Source organism: Hyalella azteca, unplaced genomic scaffold, assembly GCF_000764305.2.
Source record: "Hyalella azteca isolate HAZT.00-mixed unplaced genomic scaffold, Hazt_2.0.2 contig11274, whole genome shotgun sequence".
NCBI classification, from domain to species: Eukaryota; Metazoa; Arthropoda; class Malacostraca; order Amphipoda; family Hyalellidae; genus Hyalella; species Hyalella azteca.
Window position 1 is genome coordinate 342036 of NW_025941275.1, and position 27467 is coordinate 369502.

Sequence of the window (27467 nt, forward strand, 5' to 3'; positions counted from 1 at the left end):
ATATCGTTAAAGAGGCAACAAAACTGGAATTTCATAGCAGCCACAGTGAGCCCAAACAAAATTATGAGCTATAAATGGAGATAAATTGTCCAGGTCATGAGCAGAAAATTAAATGTCTTGAAGCCTGCGCCAGAAAGTCCAGCAGAAAGTTTTCACATCCTGCAGGCAATCACCATCTGAATCTTCAGTTACAATACGTCATCGTTGAGCACCAAGTTATTATAAATTGTTTCACCGTTTTTTTTTCTCGACAGACATTTCTTGATGTCTCAATCACTATGTAGTTAGGGAAAAACAAAATACCCGTTAGGGATAACAGAGACTATATGCTTTAGTTTTGGTAAACATTTACACATCATAAATAAAGATTAAAAAACGAGGCTAGTTGAATAAAAATAAACAAATAAAAAACAGCGGGTTTCAGAATTCATGTCTCCATTAGCAGAGTTTCCAACAGTCCACGCTCTTTCATTTCAAGTATGAAAATCCATTCAAATTATATCGTATGGCGTTTTGAGTCAACGCCACAGCTCAAATAGAGACCAAGTTTGAAAATTAATTGAAAATTTTCGAAACGGCGACTGGAAAGATATAAAGGATTGGACACCATTTTCGACAAAATAGTCTTCACGGAAATGTCTTGTCCCATTGTTAAAAACTACCTACTTTATAAGTCGAAACAAGTTTTTCAGTGATATTCACTATTCCGTTTTCCATGACTTGAAAGATTTATTCGAGTACATTCACAAATAAATTTCACGTTCCGAACGCCCATAGGAACTGATAAGTTCCTAAGTCTGTTGAATAAACTACGAAAATTTGGCTCATCGACATACACACTCATTTATACGCAGAGTAACTTCTTCTTTGAGATTTCTTTACGACGTAGTTATTGATCATTTACTAGTCTATATGGGACAAATAATGCATCATGTACAAAATAAATACATATGACTATTACATCACGAAAATGATGAGACAAATTTTGAGCTCAGAATACGTGTGTTGATCCTAGAAAATCTATGAAGAGTGCCGTGAAAACTGCGCATCAATATGGTATATAAATATTTTCTTTAACTTATTCATAAGTTAACTTTCATTAACTTTTCATTTTCATTACCTTTCAGTATTAATGTAACTATATTTTCAATATAGTATAGTATTAATATTTTCGTTAACTTTCAATTAACTTTTACAATCAACGCTGATAATGTTTCATATAAAATACACCGCGCAATAGAAAAATACGCTAAATGTTGAATAAAGTTAACTTAAGTCGTTATTTCCCTCAGAGTAACAAATGAACTTCCTAGAGATGATGAATGTGAAAAAGATGTAGCAGGAATCATAACGAGTTCATTCCATTGTATTGTACTGTGAAAAACATCTCATTTGTGACAATATTCAGTACACGATCAAACAACCATAACATGCTTACAATACGCTTGTGACGAATCAATTTAAGGAGAAGTCAATGCCTTAAATGAAGTGTTACGACAACTAACGTCGAGCATCATGCAGCTCGAATTGCAGCACGACAGACTCTCATTTAACTTAGGTAAAAATAGTTTAACCGGTAATTAACAGCAGTTCATAGTACTTAGTGTACACTATATTACTGTAGAGCAGTTCTTATGGTATTTAGTGTACACTGCTAGTTTGCAGCGCATCTTGAAAACGCATTGAACACAAATCTCTTCGCTATACGGAGCTCTCAGAAGCGCTGGTGCGATCAGGGTTTTGCGAAAATAGTTTTTTGTTCCTTCTTTTATCTTCTACGTCACTTTGGGACTGACAGTGGCACATTATATTATTCACTGGAAGATTATTACTCACTTTTGACTCTTGCGATATCAAATTCGATACATTTTCTTGTGATTGCTCGCACATGCTGTGTGGTTGGTGCTGTATTTTGGGATACTTGGGTTGCGGTGGTTCTTGGTGGCGCGAGTGATGGTGATGATGATGGTGCTTCTGAGGAACGTGAACACTATCCTCACAATGAAGTGGCTCAGATGGATGATTACATGATTTGCTAGCTGTAAGATATCGCCCAGTCGTTGAGTTCATACCAGATATTGTATCAACTGATCCATGCGGTGAACCCTCGGAAGGGTCACTGCTGGCTGAACTTTTTAATTCATCGTGCGGTTTTGTGGCATCTGATTTGGACATCGGGGTAGAGGATTTATATTTGCCAGCCAGGGCAGAAGTTGAAATTTGAATATCTTTAATAGGACTAACGCGTGGCACTGTCGAACGGTTCAGAGTATCACCATGGTTAATCTTTTCAATAGGACTGACGTATGGCATTGTAGAACGGTTCAAAGGATCACCAGGGTTAACCTGGACGCTGGGCAAGTGATCAGGCAGCATGGAGGCGTCAAAGGCCTCTGATTTGCTTCCATTCGAAGAGCTTACCCAATTATCTGCCTGGTTGCACGCACTCCTTTCTCGCACTGAATTCTGGCAGGATGTACCTTCCATGAAAGCCTCTGGAGGTGTATACGTAGGCGTAGGTGAAGGAATTTGAAGGCTACCTGACTCACTCGCTGTTGATCCGAAAGGCCCCTGCGTCTGCAATGAACATGAAAAATATCAAATAAATTTGAATTTAGGCATGAAAAATTTGCTTTTACCGGGACCCATGTCTTTCTTGAATTGCATTCACGCTTAAAACGATTGCCAATATAAAATACATCTTAGGAGCAGGGTCACGAACGATCAGATTAATCAGAAAAAATGTTTTCTTCCTGCTAAAGTTCACCGGTTTGAAAGAATAAAAAGTTCGTGACATTTGCAAAGTAGGATTTGAGTAAAATGGTTGAGTGACCGTAAAAAATCTCATCTTTTTGGTGATTAAATAACTTCGTGCCGGGGAAAGCAGGCGCGACTTTTTGTGCAAGATGAAATTATATCGGCTAGTCTAAAACCTGAAAAATGTGACCTTAAGAGCCTTCGAAGCACTCCAGTGCGACCTTTTAATGATCACAGAACATTTAGAGAAAATGAACTATCTAAGAAAAGTTTTCCTAAAATCAGAGATTTTCAGACTCTCTCCCCAAATCTGCCCATTTCATCTGATTTGCAGCAATTGAGGCTACATTCCTTAGATTCTCGAGTAGGGCTACGTAAGGGCCTAATAAATTGCTGAATAAGTTGGCCGAGAGGAAGTCGGACTGCGAGGTCGTCTGTTCAGAAAGTTGCTCGCACGAAGAAAGAAGCGCCGCGCACGAACGAGGGAACACACACGAACGAGGGGCCACGCACGAGTGAAATTGAAAGAAATCTTCATCGAGTTGGGATAAATGTAATAAAGATAACACATTGAATGGAATGCGTGGTTGGTTACGATTTCCACCATAAAATATACAAATAATAAAATATTATTGGAAATTTCGCTTCGAAATTGTTCCAGGTTTGGCGTGCACAGACGCAAAGCTTGCGTGGACGTCAGAAGTGACGCGAATGAAATAATTCGACTTCAGGACCATTAAAGCCTAGCGATGACTTATTTGCAGCGAGCTCGATTACTCTCTTGAAATACGGCCATGGCGTTTGGGAGCAGAACGGCGGACACGGTTAATGAGTTGGTGGGAAATGAATTAAATTAAATTAATTAAATGCATTCCTGAAAATGCCCATTGAACGGTTATTGGAGACTTGGAAAAATAAATAAAAGTATAAAAATTAATTATAGTAATGTTGGAGTAAATTTGTAAATGTTTTTTACACGAGAACGATTTTTTATTTATATCTCGTCATAAATATTGCTTCTTGTCGTTCATGTTTATTTGACGAACTTATGATAAACATCAGTGGAAACTGACAGTGAGAACCGAACTTGCTTCTCATTTGATTTTTAGTTATTAATTTAAAGTCTGTAGGCGGAGCAGTAGCATGGAGAGTTGAGAAGACAATTTGGAAAAAGGATAGTGTGTGATTTGTAGTCGAGACATATCAAACTTGTTACATACTGCTTCTCCATAAATTATGTTGAAATTAACTTATGAACATAATAGAAGTGAAATAGAACTATTTCTAGAAAATTCTTCCACCATATATAACAACGCGATCTACATACCACAGAAACCAGCGGCCTGTTTTTATTTCCACGTGATAGGAGTTGGCGATAAAAAAGTCTGCAGAGATAATAATTTCGGTGAAAATATCTTCCACCAGTCCGTTCCCTCTCACGCCGCTCTGGACTGCAGCATCCGCGCACGCATGGTGAGCCCGCCAATATGGCTGTTCTATAAATAACTATTTACAGCCCTTGCTCTAATGTAAGCTCCTTGTATTAACAATAAACTATGGGTAATTGAAGCCCTGGATACCAGGCGAATACCAAAGGCAAACTCAAGGACTCAGGCTTCAGACAAGATTGTGATCATACCATAATAGTGATCAGCGAGGAGAAACTCTTCATATATTAAAGACCATACAACGATTTGACGGTTACTCAGTTTCTTCGTCGGTTCCGTAAGCAATTTACGTTTAGAAGGAGTTCTCATAATCATGAATCATACTGTAATTAATAGTTCAATAATTATAGAACTATAAATTTATTTTGAGGCATTGATCATTGCCCATTCATATATAATTAGAGCGAAATTATTCATATTAGAGCTGAATTATTCATTGCATATATCCATTAAATTTGAACGCATTAATACCCCTGCGTTGCATAAACGCGGAACGTAAGAGGCCCATGTCCCCATCACAAACCTCCGCCCCATACTCATGATGTGAACATCACATCATCATCACATGCCGCCAAGGTACAACCACCCCCCTAACGTAAGAACCTCCATGCAGCCAGCTTAATACATTGAGAAAAGTTAGACGCCCGAAGTTATTGAAGTGCCGGTTTGAGTGCCAGCCCTAACACAACTCAAGGTCCTCACAAGCCCTCTGTTTAATTTGAGAACTGCTCTTAAAAACAATAAACTTCATGGCTCCCACAATCCATCTCGCTAAAAGTGGACCTCACTTGTGCGCCGGCATTGCGACCGAGAAAGGAAATCGTGTCTCCAGCGATGATATTCAAAGTGAAATTCATTAGTTGGCTGGAGTTTGAAATGTTGGATTTCCTGCAACAAAGATTCTTAAAAATGATGCATGTTTCCAGGAAAGTTACCATGCCAATATATACAAATTTTTAATAGTGGCTTTGATTACGCACGACTCCATTGATTGTGGATGTCTTCAATACTAGTCTCACCGTCATACTGAGGTACGGAGGTGGCGTTCTGGATCTTCGTTGAGTCTGATCCTTCATCGGCTGGGAAGTTTTCTGAAGTTGGTGCCTCAGTCTTGGCAAAGTATGTTGATCGAAGGAGGATTGATAAGGCAGTAGTGAGGAGTTGCTAGATGAAAATATGGGAGCTACTATTGGTACGGTTGAAGCATCCAAAGAACTTGGCCACATTTGGAACTGAGGAGGGAAATTTTGCTTTGGTATCTGACTAGAAAAGTTGTGCTGACCATCGATGGAAGCGAGAGAAACGCGTAGCTCTTCCAGGTGATATTCTCTGCTGCCAGCTGTATGAGTACGAGTGATTGATTTGATTATTAACTTGACTATTAATTAAATTTGATTGACTATTAATTTTGAATATTTGATTTGACTATTGATTTTGATTTGACTATTAATTAAACGATTTGACTATTAATTAAAAAAGAGGCAAAATTCTTTTATTCTTTCTTTAAGCTGAGTTTTTAGCTTTCATTCATATCTATGTTCGAATCGTAGCTAAGTTTGCACAAAATATCTAAATCACAATCGCAGCAAAAATAGGAATCGCCCTAATGAGGTGTGAGAGTTCGATTAACTTGTCTGCATGTTTTTCACCTCTTCAAGTAGTGTGAGGAACGTAACCATTTATTGACATTTATGTTGCCTCGAGACAGAAAACTACCTGAAGTGAATATTTTTTTACCTTCAGCTGTACACGGTGGCACTTGCTTGTCAGTGAGTCCACAGACTGCTTGAGCAGCAGCTGCAGCGTCAATTGGCCTCTCATGCTGCAGTTTCTGATAGTTTTCGGACTTGTATTGCTGCAGCTGATGCTGCTGATGATGATGTTGCTGTTGTCGGTAATGATCGCAAAGTTCTTTCTGCACCAAATGACGCTGTAAAAAATCTTCGCCCTGAAGAGGTGAGTGGCGTAGCTGTCCTAACGCAGAACATTCCTCGATTTTCATAAACTTTTTATACATTTGTGGGTGATTAAGAGGGAGCATGGATGACAGCTGATGCTGACCCATCGTATTCTCGGGCTTTATTTGCATGGTCTCTTCATTGGGAATTGGCTGCATGGATGCCGACTGTCGATGTTGCAGCTCTTGATCTGTCTGCTGCTGTTTCTGTTGTACATGTTGCTGTTGTTGAGCTAACAGAGTCCCGGTGTAGTGGACTGACGTAGGACTGTACTGAGACCCCCCGCTGCTTCGGCTGCCTGCTGTTGCTGGAGTACAATGAGAATCACTAATCCAAGATATGATTACACATTTTTTAGCGTCAATTTAATATGGTAGCTCATGTATCGTACATAATTAGAAATTTATTTATATTTAGCAGGATACGAATATACCTTCAATTGATTGAAAACTATTCTCATACTCTACAAATAGAGCTTGTCGTTTGAATTAATTAACTATCGGCTCTTAGTCATTAACAGTGAGCTTTAGATGAGATGCAACATTAAACTGGACCGCATCTTTTGTTAGTAGCGCAAAATAGGTTTCAAGATTTTTCATTCATATTAAATTGAAAGTAATCCTTTTTTGGAGACTAAATTGATCAACTCTTGCACTAGTCTTTATCTATTGCACACATTCTCAATCCAATTCGAAAACGCACTAGTACGAGCCCTAAACTTTTAAAATGCTTACTCCTATAGTGACGCTACGCGGAAATTCAATTCAATTAAAAATGTGAAAAGACTGCATTCCCTATTACCTTGATTCTTAAATGATGGTTGAGTGACCGTTTTCTGCAATATTTATCGTCAAGGTAATTGCAATGTTCAATATTGTCTTGAATTTTACGTTTTCGCCAAATTCTCCTCGTCATCAAATCCTTGAAAACCAAAGATGAAACACGAGAAACTGTTGAGATTTAAGAAGAATTTCAAGAACCGTTTTTTCTATTGTTGTTTAGTTAAACTCATTTCCCTTTTATCCGGATCTCACTGCACATACAGGAAATGTTTATTGTCATCCGTACATAATTACAAGCTCTCATATTTTTTTCCTTTGTCCAGACTCACCAATCGTCTCAGTTTCTTCACGTAGCCTCTGAGCCCTCCTCTTGTGGTGACATCTGATGACGGCCATCACCACAATAGTGGAGAGAACCAGCATCGCCACCACCACGATGATGCTCACCATTACCAGTGGGGATACTGAAGGTGATGGTGATGAGGGTGATGCCATCGCTGGGTTCGTAGCTTCACTCAGTTCTAGAGGATGGATAAAATATCAATAGAAACCTGTCATTTGTTATATATATTATGGAGTCATATGAGTGGTGGTAATAATGCAGGGAAATAAAATTAAACATATTATGGGATTACCAAAACAAAAAATATACACATAAAATTTATGTTAAAAAAGAAGTTACTGTTCCAATTTTGTACATTTTTCCAATTTCAAACGGCCACTTGAGTTCAAAATGAAACTTATCGCAATATTTTTCATTAATAAAACATGCGGAACCCTATGTGACTCACTAAATAAGAAAAAACCTTTTTGTTAGAAAAAAATAATGCGTAATATATTATTCCTTTTAATGTGGACAGTATTTAATCTTAATTAGGTTTGAACAGCAACGAATCTGTCTTTCAAAACCGTCTCACCTTAACCTTAGAGCATCGTAGCAGAAACCATTCCCCCAATCCAACAACTAATGTTCATAGCAACTATTAAAAGGGAACACAATTACTTTCCAGTAAAAATAAAACCAGTGCAAATAAATTTTCTGGATGTAGTGAATTTTAATTTTCTTCCAAGTAAATTAAATACTAGGAGTAAATTCCGTAGACTTCACCTGAGGCGAGCTATCCAAGAAATGCCCTTTATTTAATTAGCGCCAGCATTCCTGTAGGTGTTTTAACGCTATTAGATTTCGAGATTTTGCTGACTTTAGAGGGAATCTAACATCTTTAGGAGGATGCAGCCGTGCAGAAATGGAACCTAGTAAAAAATATGAGCTTTCGAACCGTAAGCAGCGAAATAAGATGCAAGAATTGTAAAAAGATACTATATTATGGCCAAAACTAAATATTTTCTGAAACTTTAATTTAAAAATTGAAATTTTCAATAATGTTCAATTTCGAAGCAGCCCACGAAAAAAAACAATCATGTGCAACGATGTAAAGAAGTTTCTTAGAAATGTCAGTTCCCACTGGTCTGTACCTGCGGAGCTCATGGGATGAATTTAAGCCCATCCGCGAAGCAAAAAAAAAAATTCTTCATATCGCATCGTTTTGGCAGCGTCTGACATAATGGATTCCGGTATTCTATTCCTATTGCAAATCCGAGTGTGAATAATACGCCTCCCAAAACTTGTCTTGTCAAAAGGTAGCAAGGCTTTCAGACATGTGAAGAGCTCGGGAAATTGAATCACGTTTGGTAAAACAACATTTCCGAGTTTGTACTGCAGCCAAGGTCAGAAGAATGCAGCGCTGCACCTTCCCACCACTTGTCATTCTGAAAGCATTTATGGTTTGTCGTGGAAGATATTCATAATAAATAATATGATGAAAACGAGGGGATTGCTTCATAACCTTTTCGGAGTCAATATGTGTTAATCACTCAGAGATTTATGAGAAGGTAAATAATTGAAAATTTACATCTACACATAGTTCGCTATCTTGAGAAAACGTCCCATCAAATCTTCAAGAAAACACTTGCGGGATGAACGAAAAAAGAAAACAGAACATAGCAGAAAAAACGACACACTAATTCGTGTTACCGATCACCATTTAAAATGTTTCGAATTGAATGGGATGCAATTATCGATGTTGGCATTGATTGTGAATCTTCTATCAAGAGGATCGCCAAGTTCTGCGTAATTTCATTTTTTAACGAACGAATGATTTCAAACTGGACATGCAATAATCGCCAATAACGACTAAACATACTTCATCACATTGAACCTAATTTATATTTTTAATATATAATAAACTGCGATTACATTTTCGTCTCAGAAGTAATTCAGAAACACATGTGCATTATTTTTAACTTCGTGGAGCTGTATGCTTGCCACAAAACGTTGTTATGACTCTAATATTTCATGAATATATAAAATGGAATTGCTAAGAATTTATAACTTTCATGGTAATTTCGTTCCTATATAAACAAAGGCTCTGCAATTTTCACCCGTTTTTTATGATCTACTTCTTCACCCAGAATTCACTTTTAACGGTATTCTGATTTGGTGTTAATAAAATACGTTTATTCATAGAATGAATAGAATGAAAAATTGCACGGCCTCACACATAAGCGTTATGTTAAGTTACAAAATAATAAGCAACTACTCAATTGCATCCTAGCATTTATATTACTCTAAATTGTTAGTCTCGCTACCACTTATCTGCCACATCTATTTTAGACACCCAGTCACTACGCGCCGTCTGCTCTATGCACGATTATGTTCCGTGCATCTCTACTAGTTTCGAGAGATCAAGACCGTCGCTGCCCTTGTTCATAAAAATATTCACACGTCATGGGCTGAGGCACAAATTTCATAATAATTCTCATGTTCCTCAAGCTTGCAGACATTGTAAGAATCTGGACCAGCCACCGCAGGTTAAATTCTCTCGTCCAGAGCAGGTGCCACGTCTCTCTGCTCGAAACGAATTCTGCTCCGTGCAATAAAAAGCATACGACATCCACATGAAAAACGCTAGTTCGCTGCACCCGCGTGTCGTATTAGTGTTGGTACCACTGGACCGTTGATCTGTAAATTAGTAGCAGTTCGTGTCTGTGATAACGCAGAGTAGTGCAGAGTAGTGCATAGTAGTGCAGAGTAGTGCAGAGTAGTGCAGAGTGGTGCAGAGTAGTGCAGAGTAAGGCAGAGTAGTGCAGAGTAGTGCAGAGTAGTGCAGAGTACTGCAGAGTAGTGCAGAGTAGTGAAGAGTAGTGCAGAGTAGTGTAGAGAAGTCGTGTCAGTGGTACCAGTTGGATGTGTTATTATAGGATGACGATTTTAAAGATTACTTCGCTTTCCGCAACTCCTTGACCTTAAACTGTAATTGAAAGAGAAGTGATCAAATTTCTTTCTCAAACTTGTTCAGATATACTCGTATATCATCATTTTATTTTGAGATTCCAGCTGGAGCGGCCATGCTCGAGCGGCCATGCTCGAGCGCTTGTAACATTTATTTAGTTACCAAACAAAAGACAATTCGATTATAACAGAGCTGTATTTGCATCACTAAAAATACAGTTCAATTATAACATAGATGTACAGTATTTGCATTATTCAAAAGACAATTCGATTATAACATGACTGTATTTGCATTAAGTACTGAATTTTGAGTTCCAAGTTTTCAACGCACAGTTTTCAATCGTACCATACGTCCAGCACGTGCGCGGCATGCGAAATTAAGCAATTGTCGGTATACTTACGCGTAAAACATCGAGTGCGGTGCAAGCTCTCTATTAAAGTGAGCAAAGGAAATGCTTTGTACACATCACCTGTTAAACAGCGTTCCAGCTATTCTATGTCCTGTTTTTAATGCAAAGGCTTTCATTTTTGTGATGTAAATCAAATATAATATTAATTTGCATGCCAACATTTATATTGTAGTTTTCATTTTTTTATGGAGCTACTTTCAAATGAAATAAACAGGATCGATTATTTATAATCAACCGCAAATAGATTATATGCGTTACATAATTGGTGAAAATTTAGTTTTCTGTCGCTGATTTCAATAGTAAAATATATTTATTTATGGGTAATCTTCTTTTACCGTCAGATAGTTATTTTAAGTTTAAATCCCCATTTTTAATAAATTAGTCTCGGTATATTTCTTACGCAAAAAAGTATAGATTGGGCTTGAGAAAAATATTGACACGAATTGGTGTAGGTATCTCCCGCCTAACATTTCAAAAGCATCGAGTGATATCAATTCCTTATTTCACACAAAAATATTATTGGCGAAAATATTTCGAATCGAACCCATGTCAAATTTGGTGGTGACATGTTCACATTATGAAACTTCTATACTTATCAAGCAATTTCCCATAGTCTTTACTCTGAGCTGAACTATCGTTCGTTATGGATAAACGAAATTTCTTTCAGCGGCTGTGTACTCGAATATAGCAGCATGTTCAAATAAAATGGTTCCTGGATCCACAAAATCATCACGGTGATAGCATTAACTTTCGCCATTTGATAAAATTAATACCTGTAATACTTCTATTAAGTTTCTTGAAATGACTCGAATGCCAAGTTCTCTCCGATGGCTCAACGGTAGAGGCTCGGCTTCTAGAATGGAGTTCAAATGCTGCAGGTAAGGGCTTTTCTTCAAGTCGATTTCTCACGAGGTATTTTTATGGTACTGTGATAATTTGTTCCTGCTACATGTCTGACATATTGGTACTTGTACTGCCATGGTTGATGTGCATCCGTAGTCGTCAGAAAGCAATATCAGCAAATGCAAATGCATCGGATTTGAAACTAACGAAATTTTTTCGATCGAATTAATTTTAAAGGTGGCCATCGTTGGCTCATCGATGCGCCACCGGTGCCAATGGGTAGTTATTGATGGAAGAAGAGTTTTCGGCTAGGATGGCCATCGGCAGGTTTTAGGTGGAACATATGCCGCACATTCCATCGATACCGCAGCGATGCGCCATCGGTGCTCCACCTATAATTTCCACTATTAGCCACCAATAATCATCGATGCTCCACCAAAAATTTTATTTTGGGTATCAAGTCAAATTCTATGCTTTCTAGCGAAACATTTTTAAAAATAAGTAACAAATGTTAAATTGTTCTGAAACTCAACTCACATGGTTGCAGCTAGAATCCACGAGTTCATTTTCTTCGTCAAAAGTCACGAAAATTTCAGTCTTACACTTGCAAGTCAGAATTACAATATTCAGTGCATTCCCCCATCTGGTTAGCGACCAGAATAATTGTACCTAATTTTATTTTCAGGGTCCATTCAGGGGAAAACATTTTAGGAGCATTTGCGAAGCCAGTCGTAGCCGCTTTATGCCATTCAGAGCCATTTCACAATGCCATTACCCCACTAGAAGATAGTAAAATATGTGATTTCCGGTATTGCGGATGGAAGCGATTCGCACAATCAGATAGCCGTTTGGGAAACGATAGCCCCCAAGAACGATCGTTCTGGAAACGTTCCCGAGGATCAAACGACTGTCGCAAAAACGTTTTGCTTCCAAGACGATGGGTCTCGATTGCATAGCACGCACATTTAAGGGACTACAGACGCGATTTCCAGGCGATGATTGCTCCCGTGAAAGCCTGGACGGATCGAGAATTATTCAAGCTTGGCCGTTATCAATGATTGAAGGGAACTTCCAGCGCGCGGTGCACATTTGTAGTTTCTGAAGCGGACAGCGTTCATTCAAAGTTTCTGAAGTGGAGACAAATTTTCCGAATTCTCAAGCAAATTCACTCATTCCAGTCACTGACACGCAAGCTTGTAGGAACGTTCGAATTGTGTGTGTAATGGCGCAGATTTGGCAAGTTTGTGCTCATGCTGAAGAGAAAGTTTTTGTACGCTATCGGCTAAAGGATTTAACAACATTCATCAATTGATGCCACGCCAGTGCGCTTGCATTGCTGGAGTGATAACGTCTGATTTAACTTCGAAATAAATAAAATTAAACCTAAGTTCAAATAGATTTAAAACTTTTTCAGAAAAAAAAATAATTGTTAAAGGAGCTTGAAATTTACACAATCGAATGTTGACTGACATGAAATGTTAAGACGCGGTAAAAACTTATTTAAATGTGCAGATTTGCAACTTTTTTTTAGCGTGAGTCGAAAACTTTAATAGATTTTATGTTTTCATCTGAACATTACATGTATTTAATACTTAGATTGGCACCATTAACTGTAATTTATTTAAAGCCGTCAACGATTATACGTTATCAGCAGGCCATGTCAGGTTGAATCAACATCGAAACAAGAAAATTAGCGACGTTGAATTAACGTTGAATATTAGTTTAGAAAGAAAATTGAAGCAACGTCAATTTTCCAACGTCGTACATTTCGACTTTGTAGAGGTTATAGATTTATCGCTTTAGATAAAATATATAAGTTGCAATATATTAGGTATTAGGATTTTGGTTTTTCATTTTCAGTTTTCAATCACCTTAGCCGTGACCTCCAGCAGTATTGCGGTTTGTCTACCATTGTATCAAGTGTTCTCGCCGTGGAGGCACGTTTATCGATAACTCTGCGATTATATTTGTGATTGTTCAATTTTAGAAGTGAATCGTTTCGTGTAATTGATTATTTTTGCGTGTTAATTTATTTTTTATTATATATTCATTCTCTAGTTAGTTATTTCAAGCGCTATTTTTGTTCTATTTCAGGAAGACCTCAATATCTGAACTCAATATTTAAACTTAATATTTGGTCTCGATTATTGGATTTGTGAAGTAAATTGAGAGTGATGAAAACACACGGTTAAGTTAGATTAGAATTAGGGTGTTATGTATTTTGTGTTTTGTTTCTATTTATTCATTGTTAATTATATTTACTTAGAACTGTTTATTCATTGAAGGAAATCCTTGGTTTAGAAAAACTGAGTGAAGAACGATCACGTGTGATGTGTCAGGGGAGACGTCAGTTTGTGAAGAGATGGAAAGTCTCCCAACAACGTTGTTTCAACGTTGAATTCGCGTTCAATTCTGACTTTAAAATTGCATATATAGATTCGCGATCTTACCGTCAGATGTCACGGATAAAATTTCCAAATAAATGAATTATATCTGTTGTTATCCACAAGATTGTCATCATATTTAAACGGCATAAATATGATTTTGCACCTACATAAATAAACGTATGATGTTGTACAGTAAGAGTTTCTCAGTCTATTTGTACTGCAGGGATTATCTATGTAAAACTATGCAGATTGGAATCTCAAATTTTCCTCATCATGAAATGGTTTTCGGTTCACGCTCGCTGTTTGAATGAATCCGAAACCCTCATTATCCCGGATTAAATTCCTCGATTTCTATTCAAGTTTCATCGCAAAAACTTTACAAAACAAACGCAGTAGTGGGGAAAGTTGTTCATATTTTCCGAGAGTCGTTGTCTCCTCGATAACACAGTTCAAATTACATACACTGCCCTGAAAGACCTACGTGAAATTTAGTACAGATTTATTCAAGCTTAGTAATGAAAATAATTAGAATTGGTTTTAGGTAAAATAAAATTAGAAAAAACGATAATCAATGGTCAGTTAGTTTTAATTAGAGATTGTACATCGGCAATCACTTGCAAAATAATAGCGATTTACACGAATAAAGTGTTCTAAATGCATGGTTAATTTTTGACGGAATTGAACGAAAATCCATTCTCTATTTTTTTGTTGAGAAATTGTAATAGCGATTGATTTTAATTTATTAGTTTGTTTAATATCGTAGACAAATTATATTTTATTGATACTTTGGCATTCATGCACAACTGGCCTCTTTCGGCAAGCCTTCTCCTAGGTCAAAAAAATCTTTGATGATAAAAATTAATACCTACAATTCTGTGTATTAACATCGATTCAAATTTTAATGAAGTCCTTATATATACCTATTTTAACCATTATTAAGTTTAGTCAAAGGCATTAGCGATAGGATGCCCCTATCTGGCCCACTGGTTCAAAGCGGCCTTTTCTTCATTAAGGATGAATTTATTTTTAAGCTGCTTTTTCCTTGCTTATTTTTAAGCGGTAGGGTAAAGGCTTCAACATGTGCAAAGAATGTAGTTGCTAACGGCTACCGCACGTTTGGATGTTGGCAGGACCTAATGAGCTGGCCGCAGCATAAGTTGCTTTTGCAAAATAGCGACTGATGTTTATCGAGAAAAGAATTACTTACTGGAAAGCTTATCAACGCGGCTCATATGAATACATGAATTCCTTTTTATCTCAGGAAGTTACATGAAATATAAAGTTCCAGCTGCATCAATGTCATAAGCAATGAATAAAAAATTGTCAGACTCAGCAAAGGCACTAACGTATGGATATATAATTTGTACGGACTTGCCTTTTTACGTAAATAATTACAAGTGTTTTTGTAGTGGTCCCTCCAGGCAAATGACGTTGAAAAACGTTGATTACGAGTTTATTTCGTTGAAATACCCTTCAATCAACATTATTTCAATGTCTGTTGATTAGTGAGGTCGAGCTCATGTTACGTTGTTGTCTCATAAGTCATGTTAAAAGTGCTCTGAAAACTTTCCTGGATAACTTCCAGCAGTTAGTTTTAGTCATTAAATTTGTCCACTTTTCATTCAACTGTGGAAATTGACCTAAAATAATGAATAAATATTATTAATCGTTGTACATTAAAAAGTCACACGTCTCCGAATCATAAGTAAATCATGAGTAAACCTGCACATGAGTAAGAATTTTCACGCAAACTAAGTCGCTAATTTCCATGACATCAGCATTCTAATAACCAGAAGTACTTCAAAAATGTGACCAAGCGGAACGAAAAGTTCATCTTTAGGTTCGGTCTCGATCGTCTTGTTTTGAGTTGAATTTTGGTGATACCAGATGAGCCGTCTGCGTACATTCATCTTGAAGGGAGCTTCTTTACATGCATTGGAAGTGCCATGCGCACTTGTCTGGCAAATCATTCACTAGAATCAGCCTGATGTAAGAGATGCGTGATCGCATTCGTCTGCCTGGCGGTCGTGGATCGTGAGAGATCTGCAGATGACGTCTCATTCCTTGCTGAGCAAAAGCCTCGAACAAGAATACTGGAAGCTGAATGTCTTCGTCAGATGAAATGAAATAAAATAAAAATTGATCATGCTAATCGCGTATATTACTAATAGGTTTATTCTGGGTTTTGGATCATTTACTATTTATTGCCTATTAATCTATTTTTATTAGTTTTTTTATTAACGTATTGAGCAAAAGACCACAGAAGGTCTATTAATATGGTCTCCCATACTTTCATTTTAAAGCTAAATTAGGTTCCATCCAGTTCATCGCCTAAATTATAATTATGAATGGGTGCAAATTGATCAGGAGTATCTAATTTTTTATTATCGCTCAGTGAGGATGAAACATTTTTTAAGACTGTTTAAATGATAAATCTTTTAGTGCTGGTCATCATCTTGATGGTGAAGGCCTGCAGCTCTATTGGACAGCAGAGTTAGGAGGACTCACCCATTGCCTCTGCCGTCTTGATGGTGAAGGCCTGCAGCTCTATTGGACAGCGGAGTAAGGAGGACTCACCCATCCTCTTCTCGGCCGTCTTGATGGTGAAGGCCTGCAGCTCTATTGGACAGCGGAGTTAGGAGGACTCACCCATCCTCTTCTCTGCCGTCTTGATGGTGAAGGCCTGCAGCTCTATGGGCGTCGAGTTGCCCATGGGGCTGACGACGGACACGTGTAGCGTGTAGTCCGTGCCTGGGGCCAGCCCGTCCGCCACGAAGTACGGCGTCGAGTTCGACACGCGCTTCACGAACTGCAGCTCCTCGAAGTGACGCACCTGAACAAACAAGTGATCGCCTCACAATTGCAGTTCTAGATTTAAAATTCTTTGTACAAAATAATTAGGTCTTTGTTGAGGAACCGTAAAGAGAAAAAATATAACTCAGTACTCACTGCAGTGAGTGACACAGAGCGCATTTTCTCGTCGACGAAAACGTGAAGTCACGGACGGACAGACAGACAGACGGACAGACAGACGGACGGACATGACGAGCACAATAGTGTCTTTTTTCCATAAATGAAAAAATGCGCTAAAAATAGTTAAGAAGTAAAATGAAAACCAGGCAATATGCTCTATGCATGGTATTTCTCAGTAAAGCACAAACTGCACAGGTTATCGCAATTGGACGCATCATTATTAATGTACGAAAAAATACCAGGAGATGTTCAAACAGCTTTCATCACTAGTTGGTTAATTAGTGAAACTTTCTATGTATATTCAAATCAGTAGGACGAGAGTGATTCATTTCTTAGAATCCCTGAAAATCACTGATCTGGCATCGATGTTTCATGTATACGTATAGAAATATTGATAGATTTTCTTCACTTACCTTATAAACCATACTTTTTAAAATTACTTATGAACGACATGTTTTTGAAGAGTTCAGTGCAGTACCTCCATGTAGTAGGCGGTGGGGAGCTCGCTGGGCAGGCTGACGCACGTCACGATCACAGCAGTGCTAGTCTGCGCTCGCAGCCTGCAGTCTGATACCAGCTCAGGCAGTTCTGCGGGATACGAGTTAGTAATGATAAAATACAATATAATACAATACAATGAAATAATACAATATATATAGTCCGATATGATATGTAGTGATACAATACATTGATGCCATTGAATACCAGCTCCGGCAGTTCTGCGGGATTCGAGTTAATAATGATAAAATAAAATACAATACAAAGATACAATACAATAAATATAATCCAATATGATATGTAGGGACACAATACATTGATACAGTTGAATACCGCTGCGGGAGTTCAGACGGACACGAGTAATAACAGTTATTGTAATAAAGAGATAAGGTATAAAAAACAAAATAACTTTAAATCACACTATTTGTTCTATAGTCAATTCCTCGTCCACATGATCTAATAAATGACGTTTTGAGTGAGCAGTATTAGTACATATTCAATAAAAATTCTCAACCTTAACCTTTTTTTTCATAGGCTCATTTTACAATCATCTTTTTTTCATAGGCTCATTTTACGTAACTCATGACGAAGATAACAGCTGACAATTGTCGGAGCTACAGCTACCGACTTTCATCTGTTGCGTCTACTATTGTGCTCAAGAATCAAAGTAAAATTTGTAAACACAGACGTGAAAAATTATTACTTTCCATCCCATTATCTTTTTTAAATCTCCACGCTGAGACCATAAGCGACCAGGTTTAAACAGAAGTAGCGTGAAGCGTTATTTAAAAATACTTGAGTTGTGCAATGAATTAAAGTTATCAATTTCTATGTCCATTTCAGATATCAATCGAGAAAGGTCTTATGTGCTTCAAGTCATTAGCATTTTTTAATGGGCTTTGTACATTAAATTTGTTCATAAATTTTGAATTTGTACATTTAAAGCCCAGCGACTCACTGGATGCAGTCACGCTGATAACGCATGGTTCTTGCTGCTCCCCGATGACGTTCTTAGCTGAGCAAAGCAGAGTCCCGTAGTCTGATGGAGACGTCGGCGTGTAGTGCAAAATACTGACGTTGTTGTGTGACGTGGAACGTCCTTCTCCGACATCCAGTAACGTGCCCGTATTGTTATAAAGCCACGTGAACGTAACGTTGTTGGGCTGTGCGTCCACGGTGCACGAAACGTTCGCGGTTCGGTAACGCAAGACTTCGTAGTCAACTTTCTGACCCGGTGCACAAACGGGGGCGTCTGTGATCAAATGAAAATTGTATTATTAAATATGCGTAATTCGTCCATTTGGAGCGATACAACAAGGTCAAAAAACAGTTATATTATTTTTTTAAAGCATGCCATCAATGTTGCGAAAATTACTCAAAGTGAATTTTAGTGAATATTGAGGGAACGTATTTTTGAGTAAGTCACAAATTGTAGTAAAATATATTATCCAGTTAAAGTCAATGTTAAAGCTATCAAGTTAAAGAAGACAAATCAGAGCTATAAAAGAACAAAAATTCAAGTTTATCTGATGAACTCATATAATTAGAGTTTAACGTGAAATGATGCGAGCCTTTGGACCGCAGCTTTCTATAGCATCCATGAATAAGTAGTTCAACTCAATTGGATAATTTTCAAACCAGAGCCTAACATGAGAGCTTAACATAATAAACCATCACAGATGGTTGCAGATCACAGGAAAAAGTAATTCGTTTATGCCTAACTTAACTAAATTATCATGACTACGAAATTAATGTTGCATATGCCCTCATCAATTTTACTTACTGATTACTAAAATCAAGCATATAATTTTTTTGTTGAAATCTCATATGGCTACCAGCATAAACAATTTTTCCTATATATTAGATAACCATCATAGGCTTTATATATCTAAATTGAAAAAAAATAAAACAATCAAAATGCATTCTAATTCACGTTTTTTAACGGAATAGTTTCAGCGAAAATTTAGGAGAACATTTTAGAAAAAACGAGGGAGCAACTGAGGAAATATAAACTTGGATGAAAGGCAAAATAAAAAGCGAGGGCTGGGGCAGCGGAAAGTTTTAGTTGGAGGCCAGCAAGCTATCACGGAGCCCAATTATACAAAACGTCCACCATGTCCACACAGCCTTCATTTCCCAGGATTTCTAAAATCCTACCACGAACATGGTTGGAAAATTTTGAGTGATATTAAAGAGTATTAAAATTTACAATTTCTATTTTTGAGGAAATTTTAACTTTCTCCCTAGCTGGGCAGCAATGCTTAAATATGATACGTAGTTTTCGAAGTGATTACTTGGTCATCATCTTTTTGTTGATCCTCACTGCAGGTGAGGCCACATTGCCAAAGTTATTATTACTGTACCTATTATATATTATCCAAGATCTCCCTGTTACCAATTTTCATATCAGCAAATTAATCTAAAATTTAGAAGCAAAGAAAACAGCCAAATAAATCACCATTTTTTATGAGAGAAAACGTTTTGGAGTCCAGCTCCATCGTCAGTATACAAATACCTAAAACACATGTACAAATAATTAGCAAGCTAAAATTCACATTGAAGAAATTAAAAAACATACATTGGCGAATAAAAATAAATAAGAATGAGGTAAACATGAGCAAATAAACCTATCTATTTACAATTTTGGGGGATATCAACTTTAAGCGGCATTTAAACTAGGCTTTAGAATAAAAATATACAGGGACCCCAGATTTCGCAGGTCAGAAAAACCGGTTAAGGATGCTAAAATAAATAGACGATAAATTTAGAAGTAAAAGACACGGAAATGTATATTATTATTAAGTTTTTCCTCCTGTCTTTAGAATTTTCGCTCAATTACAACATTTGTTTACAACATGTTTCTTACTTCAAGTTCCTCCAGAAAATGTTTGCGAAGCTCCGAGTAATTTTAATTGTTGAAATATTGTGCCACATTAGTCATCATGAATGACTTCATTACGCTCAGTGCTCAAAAGCTGCTATTGTTGGTGCTTGCTCTTAACTGCTCTTTATTTTTCATCTGCAATTTACGGTCCAATTATATTTAAGCCGGCCGTGCTCATGTACACGACCGAGAAGACTTCCTCGTCGTGTACTTTTTTGCTCGAAACAACAACCAAAGTTCATGAGCTCCGAGATGTTTATGCAAGCTGTTTAACAGTATTTGCATTAACTATCCTCTATATGAATAAATAATTACCTCTCACTTATCTAGACGAATAATTCCATAAATCCAATCTACTCCTATTTTCACTTTTTCGATCAACTAATTACTTGTGTCCCATTCAACTTGCACGTTCGGTTGAAGAAAACTTGGACACGCACTCACGTAATTGATTTCAATACTTGGTTCCCTCATAGCGAGGCACTCGAACAAACTTGAAGACGCTCCAGCTCCCAAAGCTTTCATTTCAGACTCAATACAACTGATGAGGTGCGGCATGACAGTTACACAGCATTGCATGTACACAGACATGTATGAAGCTTTGCATGTACATTGTTTATATACAGCAATGCATGCACACTAACATGTATAAAGCTTTGCATGTACACAGACATGTATAAAGCTTTGCATATACAATAGTTTGTATATAGCAATGCATATACGCAAAAATGTATAAAGTATTACATTTACACGAGCATGTATACTGCATTGCATGTAGAAGACAACATATAATTCAAGTACATTTGGATGCAGTTTCTGTATCAAACTGGCATCAAATACCAGGTTCAACAACACGTATGGGTAACTAGCCTACCTATGGCACAGTTCGGTTTATCAGTAATGGCTCCTAAATAAGAACAAACTTGGTGACATTTGAACAGAGACTTGTTGAAACAGCGCTTGATTGAAGACAGACGCGCGCGTGAGAGCTCAGCAGATCATGCAAGTTTCAGCGACGAGTTTAATTGCTTATATGAAGCCCGCAGCTCCGTAATTGGCTTGTCTGAGTCGATCTCTTAATGCCATCGAGGAGTAGAAGTGAGAAGGAAATAACGCCACCGTCGCGAAGTAAACGAAGAGTAAAATATCATACTGACTTTATTGAATTTTATTTGCTTTTTATGGCAATATTATGGAAGGTCGCGAGATATTTGGATACTTTCTGATTTAATGCTCAATTTTGGTTCGTATTTATAAATATTACATTTTTACATAGGTGAAATGGTGCAGATATGATTTTATTTTCTGATGCCTAGATTCGTCATCTTCCTTTCACACTGAACCGTAGAACCGTGACTCTCATTTACATAATTTTCTTTTTTGCAGCTTTGACTGAGATTCAACGTATCCCGAGAGATGGCTGGCAAAACTATGTACGAACTATAATTGCATGGCATAGGTACCTAGACGTGAAAACGAAAACTATGTATAATTGTCTTCGCAAAGTCGAGTGCTTAATATTAATAAAATTATTATGAAACCAAATATTATAAATATTTCTAACTTATTTATTCAAATCTGTTTCACTGGTAATTTCTCCTGCGGGACTCACAAAGAACGCGCAGCAGCACGGGCTCGCTAACTCCGAGACCAACGGCGTTGCGCGCACCGCAGCGGTAGGGGCCGGTCTGCTGGCGAGAGACGCTCTGCAGCACCAGCGTCTGGTTGGACACGATCACTCGGGCAGAGACGTTGTGTCGGATCGTCTCGTTCTGCGGGACAGAGATGTGTGCAAATGTAGTCAAGTATTTACGCATATTAAGTCCTCATCATGAACAGTGTGTTTTAACCGCTTCAATTGAGTCCTTACGAAACAGCAACTCATGATTGGTCTTTTTAAAGGAGCGTCAGGCTTACAACATAGCGATTCAGCAATGCGAAGTGGAATGATCCATATTTATGATTAAATGAACATGTATTAAACGGAACGTCAAAAGCCAGGTTGAAAGCAATCAAATAAGCTGATGTTTTTTCCGGGTTGAATGGAAATACATGTGAGGGAACCGAACAGACATTAATGCGGGGTTTTCTTCTTGTGGAGAAAGAACATGCTGGTCGTGTGGCCAGAATGTCACCCACCATGTGCAGGAAAAACATGCTGGTCATGTGGCCAGAATGTCACCCACCATGTGCAGGAAGAGCATGCTGTTCATGTGGCCTTCATGTCACCCACCATGTGCAGGAAGAACATGCTGGTCGTGTGGCCTTCATGTCACCCACCATGTGCAGGAAGAACATGCTGGTCGTGTGGCCTGAACATCACCCACCATGTGCAGGAAGAACATGCTGGTCGTGTGGGGGTTGGCTTGTATGCTGCACTCAAAGAAGACGTCGGAACCTTCCCTGACGCTGCCGGGGTTCAGCCTCAGCCCCACCCGCAGCGTCGTGATAGGAGGATCTACATGGAACGGGGGATGTCACTCCGAGTAGCAGTAAAAATATTTAAAATAAACTGATTCCTAGTCGAAGGTAGATTTGATTGACTTCTCTGCAACAGTTATATTCAGTACTGATAAGTCAATTTTCTTCTCATAGAATTATCAACTGCTAATAACGAAAATTGTTAAAATCTAAATTTAATCTTGTTTGTAGTGCAAAGAAATTTGTCAGATTATTCTCGACGAAATAAAGTTTCGTTGTATCCTAGGCACGGCTTGCTCTAGCTACGACCAAAATATATTAAATCTCAAGAAAATGAGATGTGGACTGACATATTGAAAGTACTTTGTTGAGCAATAATTTAATATTGTACCTCAAAAGGAAAATTAATTATCCCTCAGAAAAACATGTTGTGTACAATGTGCGTTGCAAAAATTTTGAAGTAGTTCAAGGTTTAGTTTGTAATCAAATATTTAACATTAAAGTGCATGTCTTTCAAGAATGACCTATTATGCGCTATACTTTACACAATCATTCATGGCGAACACAGAAAATATGTTGATGATTAAGGAGTTACGTTTAATAGTTATTTTCCGTCAATTGGGCGACCAGATAACCAGAATAATCAAAATTTAAGTATGAAGAAACTACAAAAAAAAACAGTACTACAATTTAGTGCATAGCTATGCCGTATAAATTTCATCAGCAGCTTATGTATTTGTAAACTATATATAAAATATAGTGATCGTTGTAGACTCTTCATAACCAGCGGCTGCCTAGCTAACTAGCTGCACTGTGTTCGTTACAAGGCAATTTAGGGAGGAAAGTTACATGTAATATGGCGTGGGTACAACATTGGACACGAAACTCTGCCGACGTCTTGCAGCGCTAACCCCTATAATCTATTATATTCTGGCAAGCAGCCAAAATAGTTCAGGATAAATGATAATGCAAGTAAATAATTCTCTAAATGGTTTCACGAAGATAATTTTCAAACGGGGAATGGATAAGCCGAGTCAGTTTGTAATACAAGATTGTTTAATAATTATGAAGTTCTTTATAAAACTGATTCATTTAAATTTGATACTTGATATATGCTACAAAAATATATACTTCTCCTGATTGGTAACTGAAATAAAGGAAAATTATCTCTAGAAACTACCAGCTAATGACCATATAGAATAATACTTGTAATTAAGTGTTACTTCAACATAAATTCCACTAAAATAACTATACGTAAATTTACGACATTGATTGAACATCGTAAAATGGTGGTGGTCAATTTAACTCTTCTCTGCTTTTCCTATACATTGCTTCTTTGAAGCAAAACAAAATTAGGAAAAAGAAAACATAAATGCAAAAGTAAATCGTTAGAAATTAAGAATAAATACCCGAATTCTTACGAGTTTCATAAACTTTCTTTCAGTCTTTGAATTAGTAGATTTGACGTTCGTGCAATTCCAGTGTTGGTTAAATTGAATTTGTACGTTAAATTAAAACGCATTTCAGATTGAACAAATTTAAGGATCGTGTCAATAAATAATATCCCAGCATTTATGCCATATCTGATTATCTCATTTTACATGATTACTTCTTCCTTTTTTATTACTACTGATTAAATTATTTCAGCAAAGCCTGAAAAATTGTAGATGAAAGGTTAAATAATTGTTACAAGCTTTATTCAAAATATTGAAACTAGTTATGGAATTATAGCGTACATCTTTCAGGAATTTCTCTAGGAACCATCAGCAAACGCCAAATTAATCGCATAAAAGGCCAAAATATTATTCCTCATTTCATTTGTAAAACATAGGATGAGACAAATGTTATATGTAGGCTCAGAATTTATCACATACGTTAATTAAACTAGTTACGTAAGTGCATTAAAAAACATTGTTCTATTTAAGCGTCCATACAAACCTATGTATTGTGAAACCACACTCGCCTGAAATGTAAATACGACTTATTTTTCCGTACAATAGGCTATTGCATAACATCCTGTTGTTATGCAATCGCTTTATAACATCCTTGTCATTTCCTTGCCTTTCTCCTCTGAACTGGACGATAACATAGGAACTATAAACATTCGTCAAGAAAAGTTGTTACTATCTTGGGAAGTGGCCTCGCTATTCATGTTCTTGCCGCAGCACACGTGAATTATGACTGAATTTCATGATATTCCAAAAATTATAGGCAGAATGAGAGTCGGCAGGCCAAGAAAAAACCCTCGACCATGTAATAAAATAAATAAATAATTTTTTACAATAATTATGTTTATTAATATAATCAAATAATAAACAAGTAATTAATTAAATTATTCGTATTATAATTAACTGCAATTGAATTATTTAATTATAAAAATGGCAGGTTGTGAACATCACGATGATATCAAGATTTGTATCGTATGAAATTAAGTTAATATCAGCTAAGCAGCCCTAAATACGAAAGATAGATGGACTCACACTTGAGTCGAAAGCGTCAAACTAAATTTGATACCCACAGGTTTGAAGAAAATTGAAAATTAAATGATTCAATGCTAAAACGGTGATTCGCCCAGAAAAGTTTCTCATGTTATTTCTCACGTTTTATTTGTTATTTCAGAACCCACTCGCCTACTATTTATTAAGTCCTGAATTTCTAACTAGGACCGCGCCATGTCGACCACTATCTATTGGCACCTCAGTACAAATACCATTTATTTTTACCGCATCTTGACCTAAATCACATACATCGCTTTTTCTGAAATAGAAATAAAACTTTAATGAACAGTTATGAGTTCCCCTCCGCCCTTTTCTAGCTCAATAAAGTCTAAAAAATCACGCATTATACACGTTCAGCTTGTAGCACTCTTCCATAACTCACAATGCACGTTCAGCTTGTAGCACTCCTCCATAACTCACAATGCACGTTCAGCTTGTAGGACTCCTCCATAACTCACAATGCACGTTCAGCTTGTAGGACTCCTCCATAACTCACAATGCACGTTCAGCTTGTAGGACTCCTCCATGACGGAGCCAGGGATGGCAGGATTCTCAACACGACAGGTGATCACGACGTCCTGGTCGGCGGGGGAAGGTTTCAGGCTCAGGCTCGATGTCGTTAGGTTCGGTTCCACCACCTGCACCAAGTATTGTCACTTGATTAATATATTGGACAATTTCATTATGATCAAGTGATTGTCGAATTTAAGTTTAGTATTTTTATTACATACTAATTTTAATTCCGATGACTTAAGATAATATCTTTCATTCATTAAATTATTATAGTCGCTATTGACCAGCCGAATGTTAATGCACATCGTAAAATTGGGTTCCGTCAGACTCTTTTAATAAAAATAGATTGTCTCCTCATGAACACACGAAATACAATTCATTCACTAATACCAGACGATAAAAAAAATCCCCCTGAATGTAGGTTTGATTTCATTGCAAGAAATTTTAGTTGATATGAGGGATCTTGGCGGAGTGGTTGAAGCAGTCAGATCCACTATCGAAGTGGATCTGTGATACATCAAATCATCCTAAGCGATCAGCAGGCCGAGCTTCAGTGAAGCGATTCTTCAAAGGATTTATTTAGATTGGATAGATGCCAATACTTTACCTGTCGAAAAGTAAGGAAATAAATGCAAATCGAAACTTAATGGGTATGTATTAGGTAGCATGAATATGCAAATGCCTTATGAACGAAGAAAATTTCATATTTGTATGATGCGCCTAATCTTTACAAAACTTTTGTAAAGTGAAAATTAATTGCATTCTCCATTTTAAAGTATATTAAATCCTTTCTCTTCCCTTCTCAATTTTCATGAATAGATTTAATTCCATAAACCCGCAAAGGAATAAACAAACAAACTAGGATAAAAATATTGTTCATAAAGGGAATTTTATGATATCATCTCCTTATAAATCCTGCCTCATTATTTTGATTCCGAGCAAAATGGATGTGATTTGTACCGCAGTATAAATCATATAAATTTTCCTTCTGAACCAAAATGCTTGTACTGCTGCACACTGAACAGTCAAATGCAGCAAATAACGTTGCAATAAAAAAACTGCATTAATATGAACAAATAAATAACTCTGAATATGCAAACATGAAAGGTTTTGCGCAGCTCGTTTGATGACTGCCTTGTTCCCCTGAATTAAAGTCTATGAAAGACTCGTGGAGCGCCAAGAAGAGGTGCATTAGGTGCATGCAACGCTGCCAAGTGGCCCTCGCGTACGCAATTGAAACTTCTGTGTGGAGCATTATGGTAAATTCAAACAAACAATGTGTAAGTAAAGTTCCTGGAACTTATATCAAACTTACAATATATTTATCGAATTATACATGAACATATTTATAAAAAAAATAAATTTTGGTAAGGTAATTTTTGTTTTTCTGATGAGATGGCACGTGAACTCTCATGCACGTACAGGTTCATTCTCATTTGTCGATAAACGTTTATTGTTGCATTAATTTATATATACGTATATGAAGTTGATTATTATTACTAATACTCGCATAAGAATTTGGGACCGTGGAGAACTTTCTCATTACACCAATTGACGTCAAGTATTGTCACAATAAAATATCTGATTTATTTGACAGAGCTATTAATTCATCCTGCAAACGTTGTCAACATTGAGCGTAAACATTGTAAACGTTATCAACATGCCGTTTTGAGCGAATTTTTGCCTGCAACTTTAGCATATGCATGTTTTTCTTGTACAAATTTTCATTTCAAGTAACTTGGTTATGAACGCGGTGGCGATACTGGTAGTGAAGACCAGGTCTGCTCATAATGGAATCATCTT

The 27467-nt window shown here is 37.1% G+C and overlaps 1 protein-coding gene across 1 annotated transcript; it reads right to left on the minus strand.

Annotated features, from left to right (window-relative positions):
• Positions 1–1498: 1498 nt before the first annotated feature.
• On the minus strand, positions 1499–27453 carry LOC108680637. Its single transcript, XM_047882764.1, has 11 exons — positions 27403–27453; positions 25648–25789; positions 22560–22690; positions 21845–22004; positions 18307–18600; positions 17329–17438; positions 16527–16710; positions 7275–7466; positions 5943–6470; positions 5225–5544; positions 1499–2577 (listed from the first exon to the last, which is right to left on the minus strand). Exons 1-11 carry the CDS (start codon positions 27451–27453, stop codon positions 1702–1704), a joined length of 2988 nt encoding a protein of 995 aa, XP_047738720.1. The 3' UTR covers positions 1499–1701.
• Positions 27454–27467: the final 14 nt, after the last annotated feature.

Excerpts from the sequence above, each read along its gene's own strand:
- LOC108680637 (XM_047882764.1), bottom strand. The coding sequence starts at position 27,453 with ATGAGCAGACCTGGTCTTCACTACCAGTATCGCCACCGCGTTCATAAC. Across the intron at positions 22,691-25,647 it reads CTACAAGCTGAACGTGCATT|ATCCTCCTATCACGACGCTG; the intron begins GTGAGTTATGGA and ends CGTTCCATGTAG. Across the intron at positions 16,711-17,328 it reads CCACCGCCTACTACATGGAG|GTGCGTCACTTCGAGGAGCT; the intron begins GTACTGCACTGA and ends TTGTTTGTTCAG.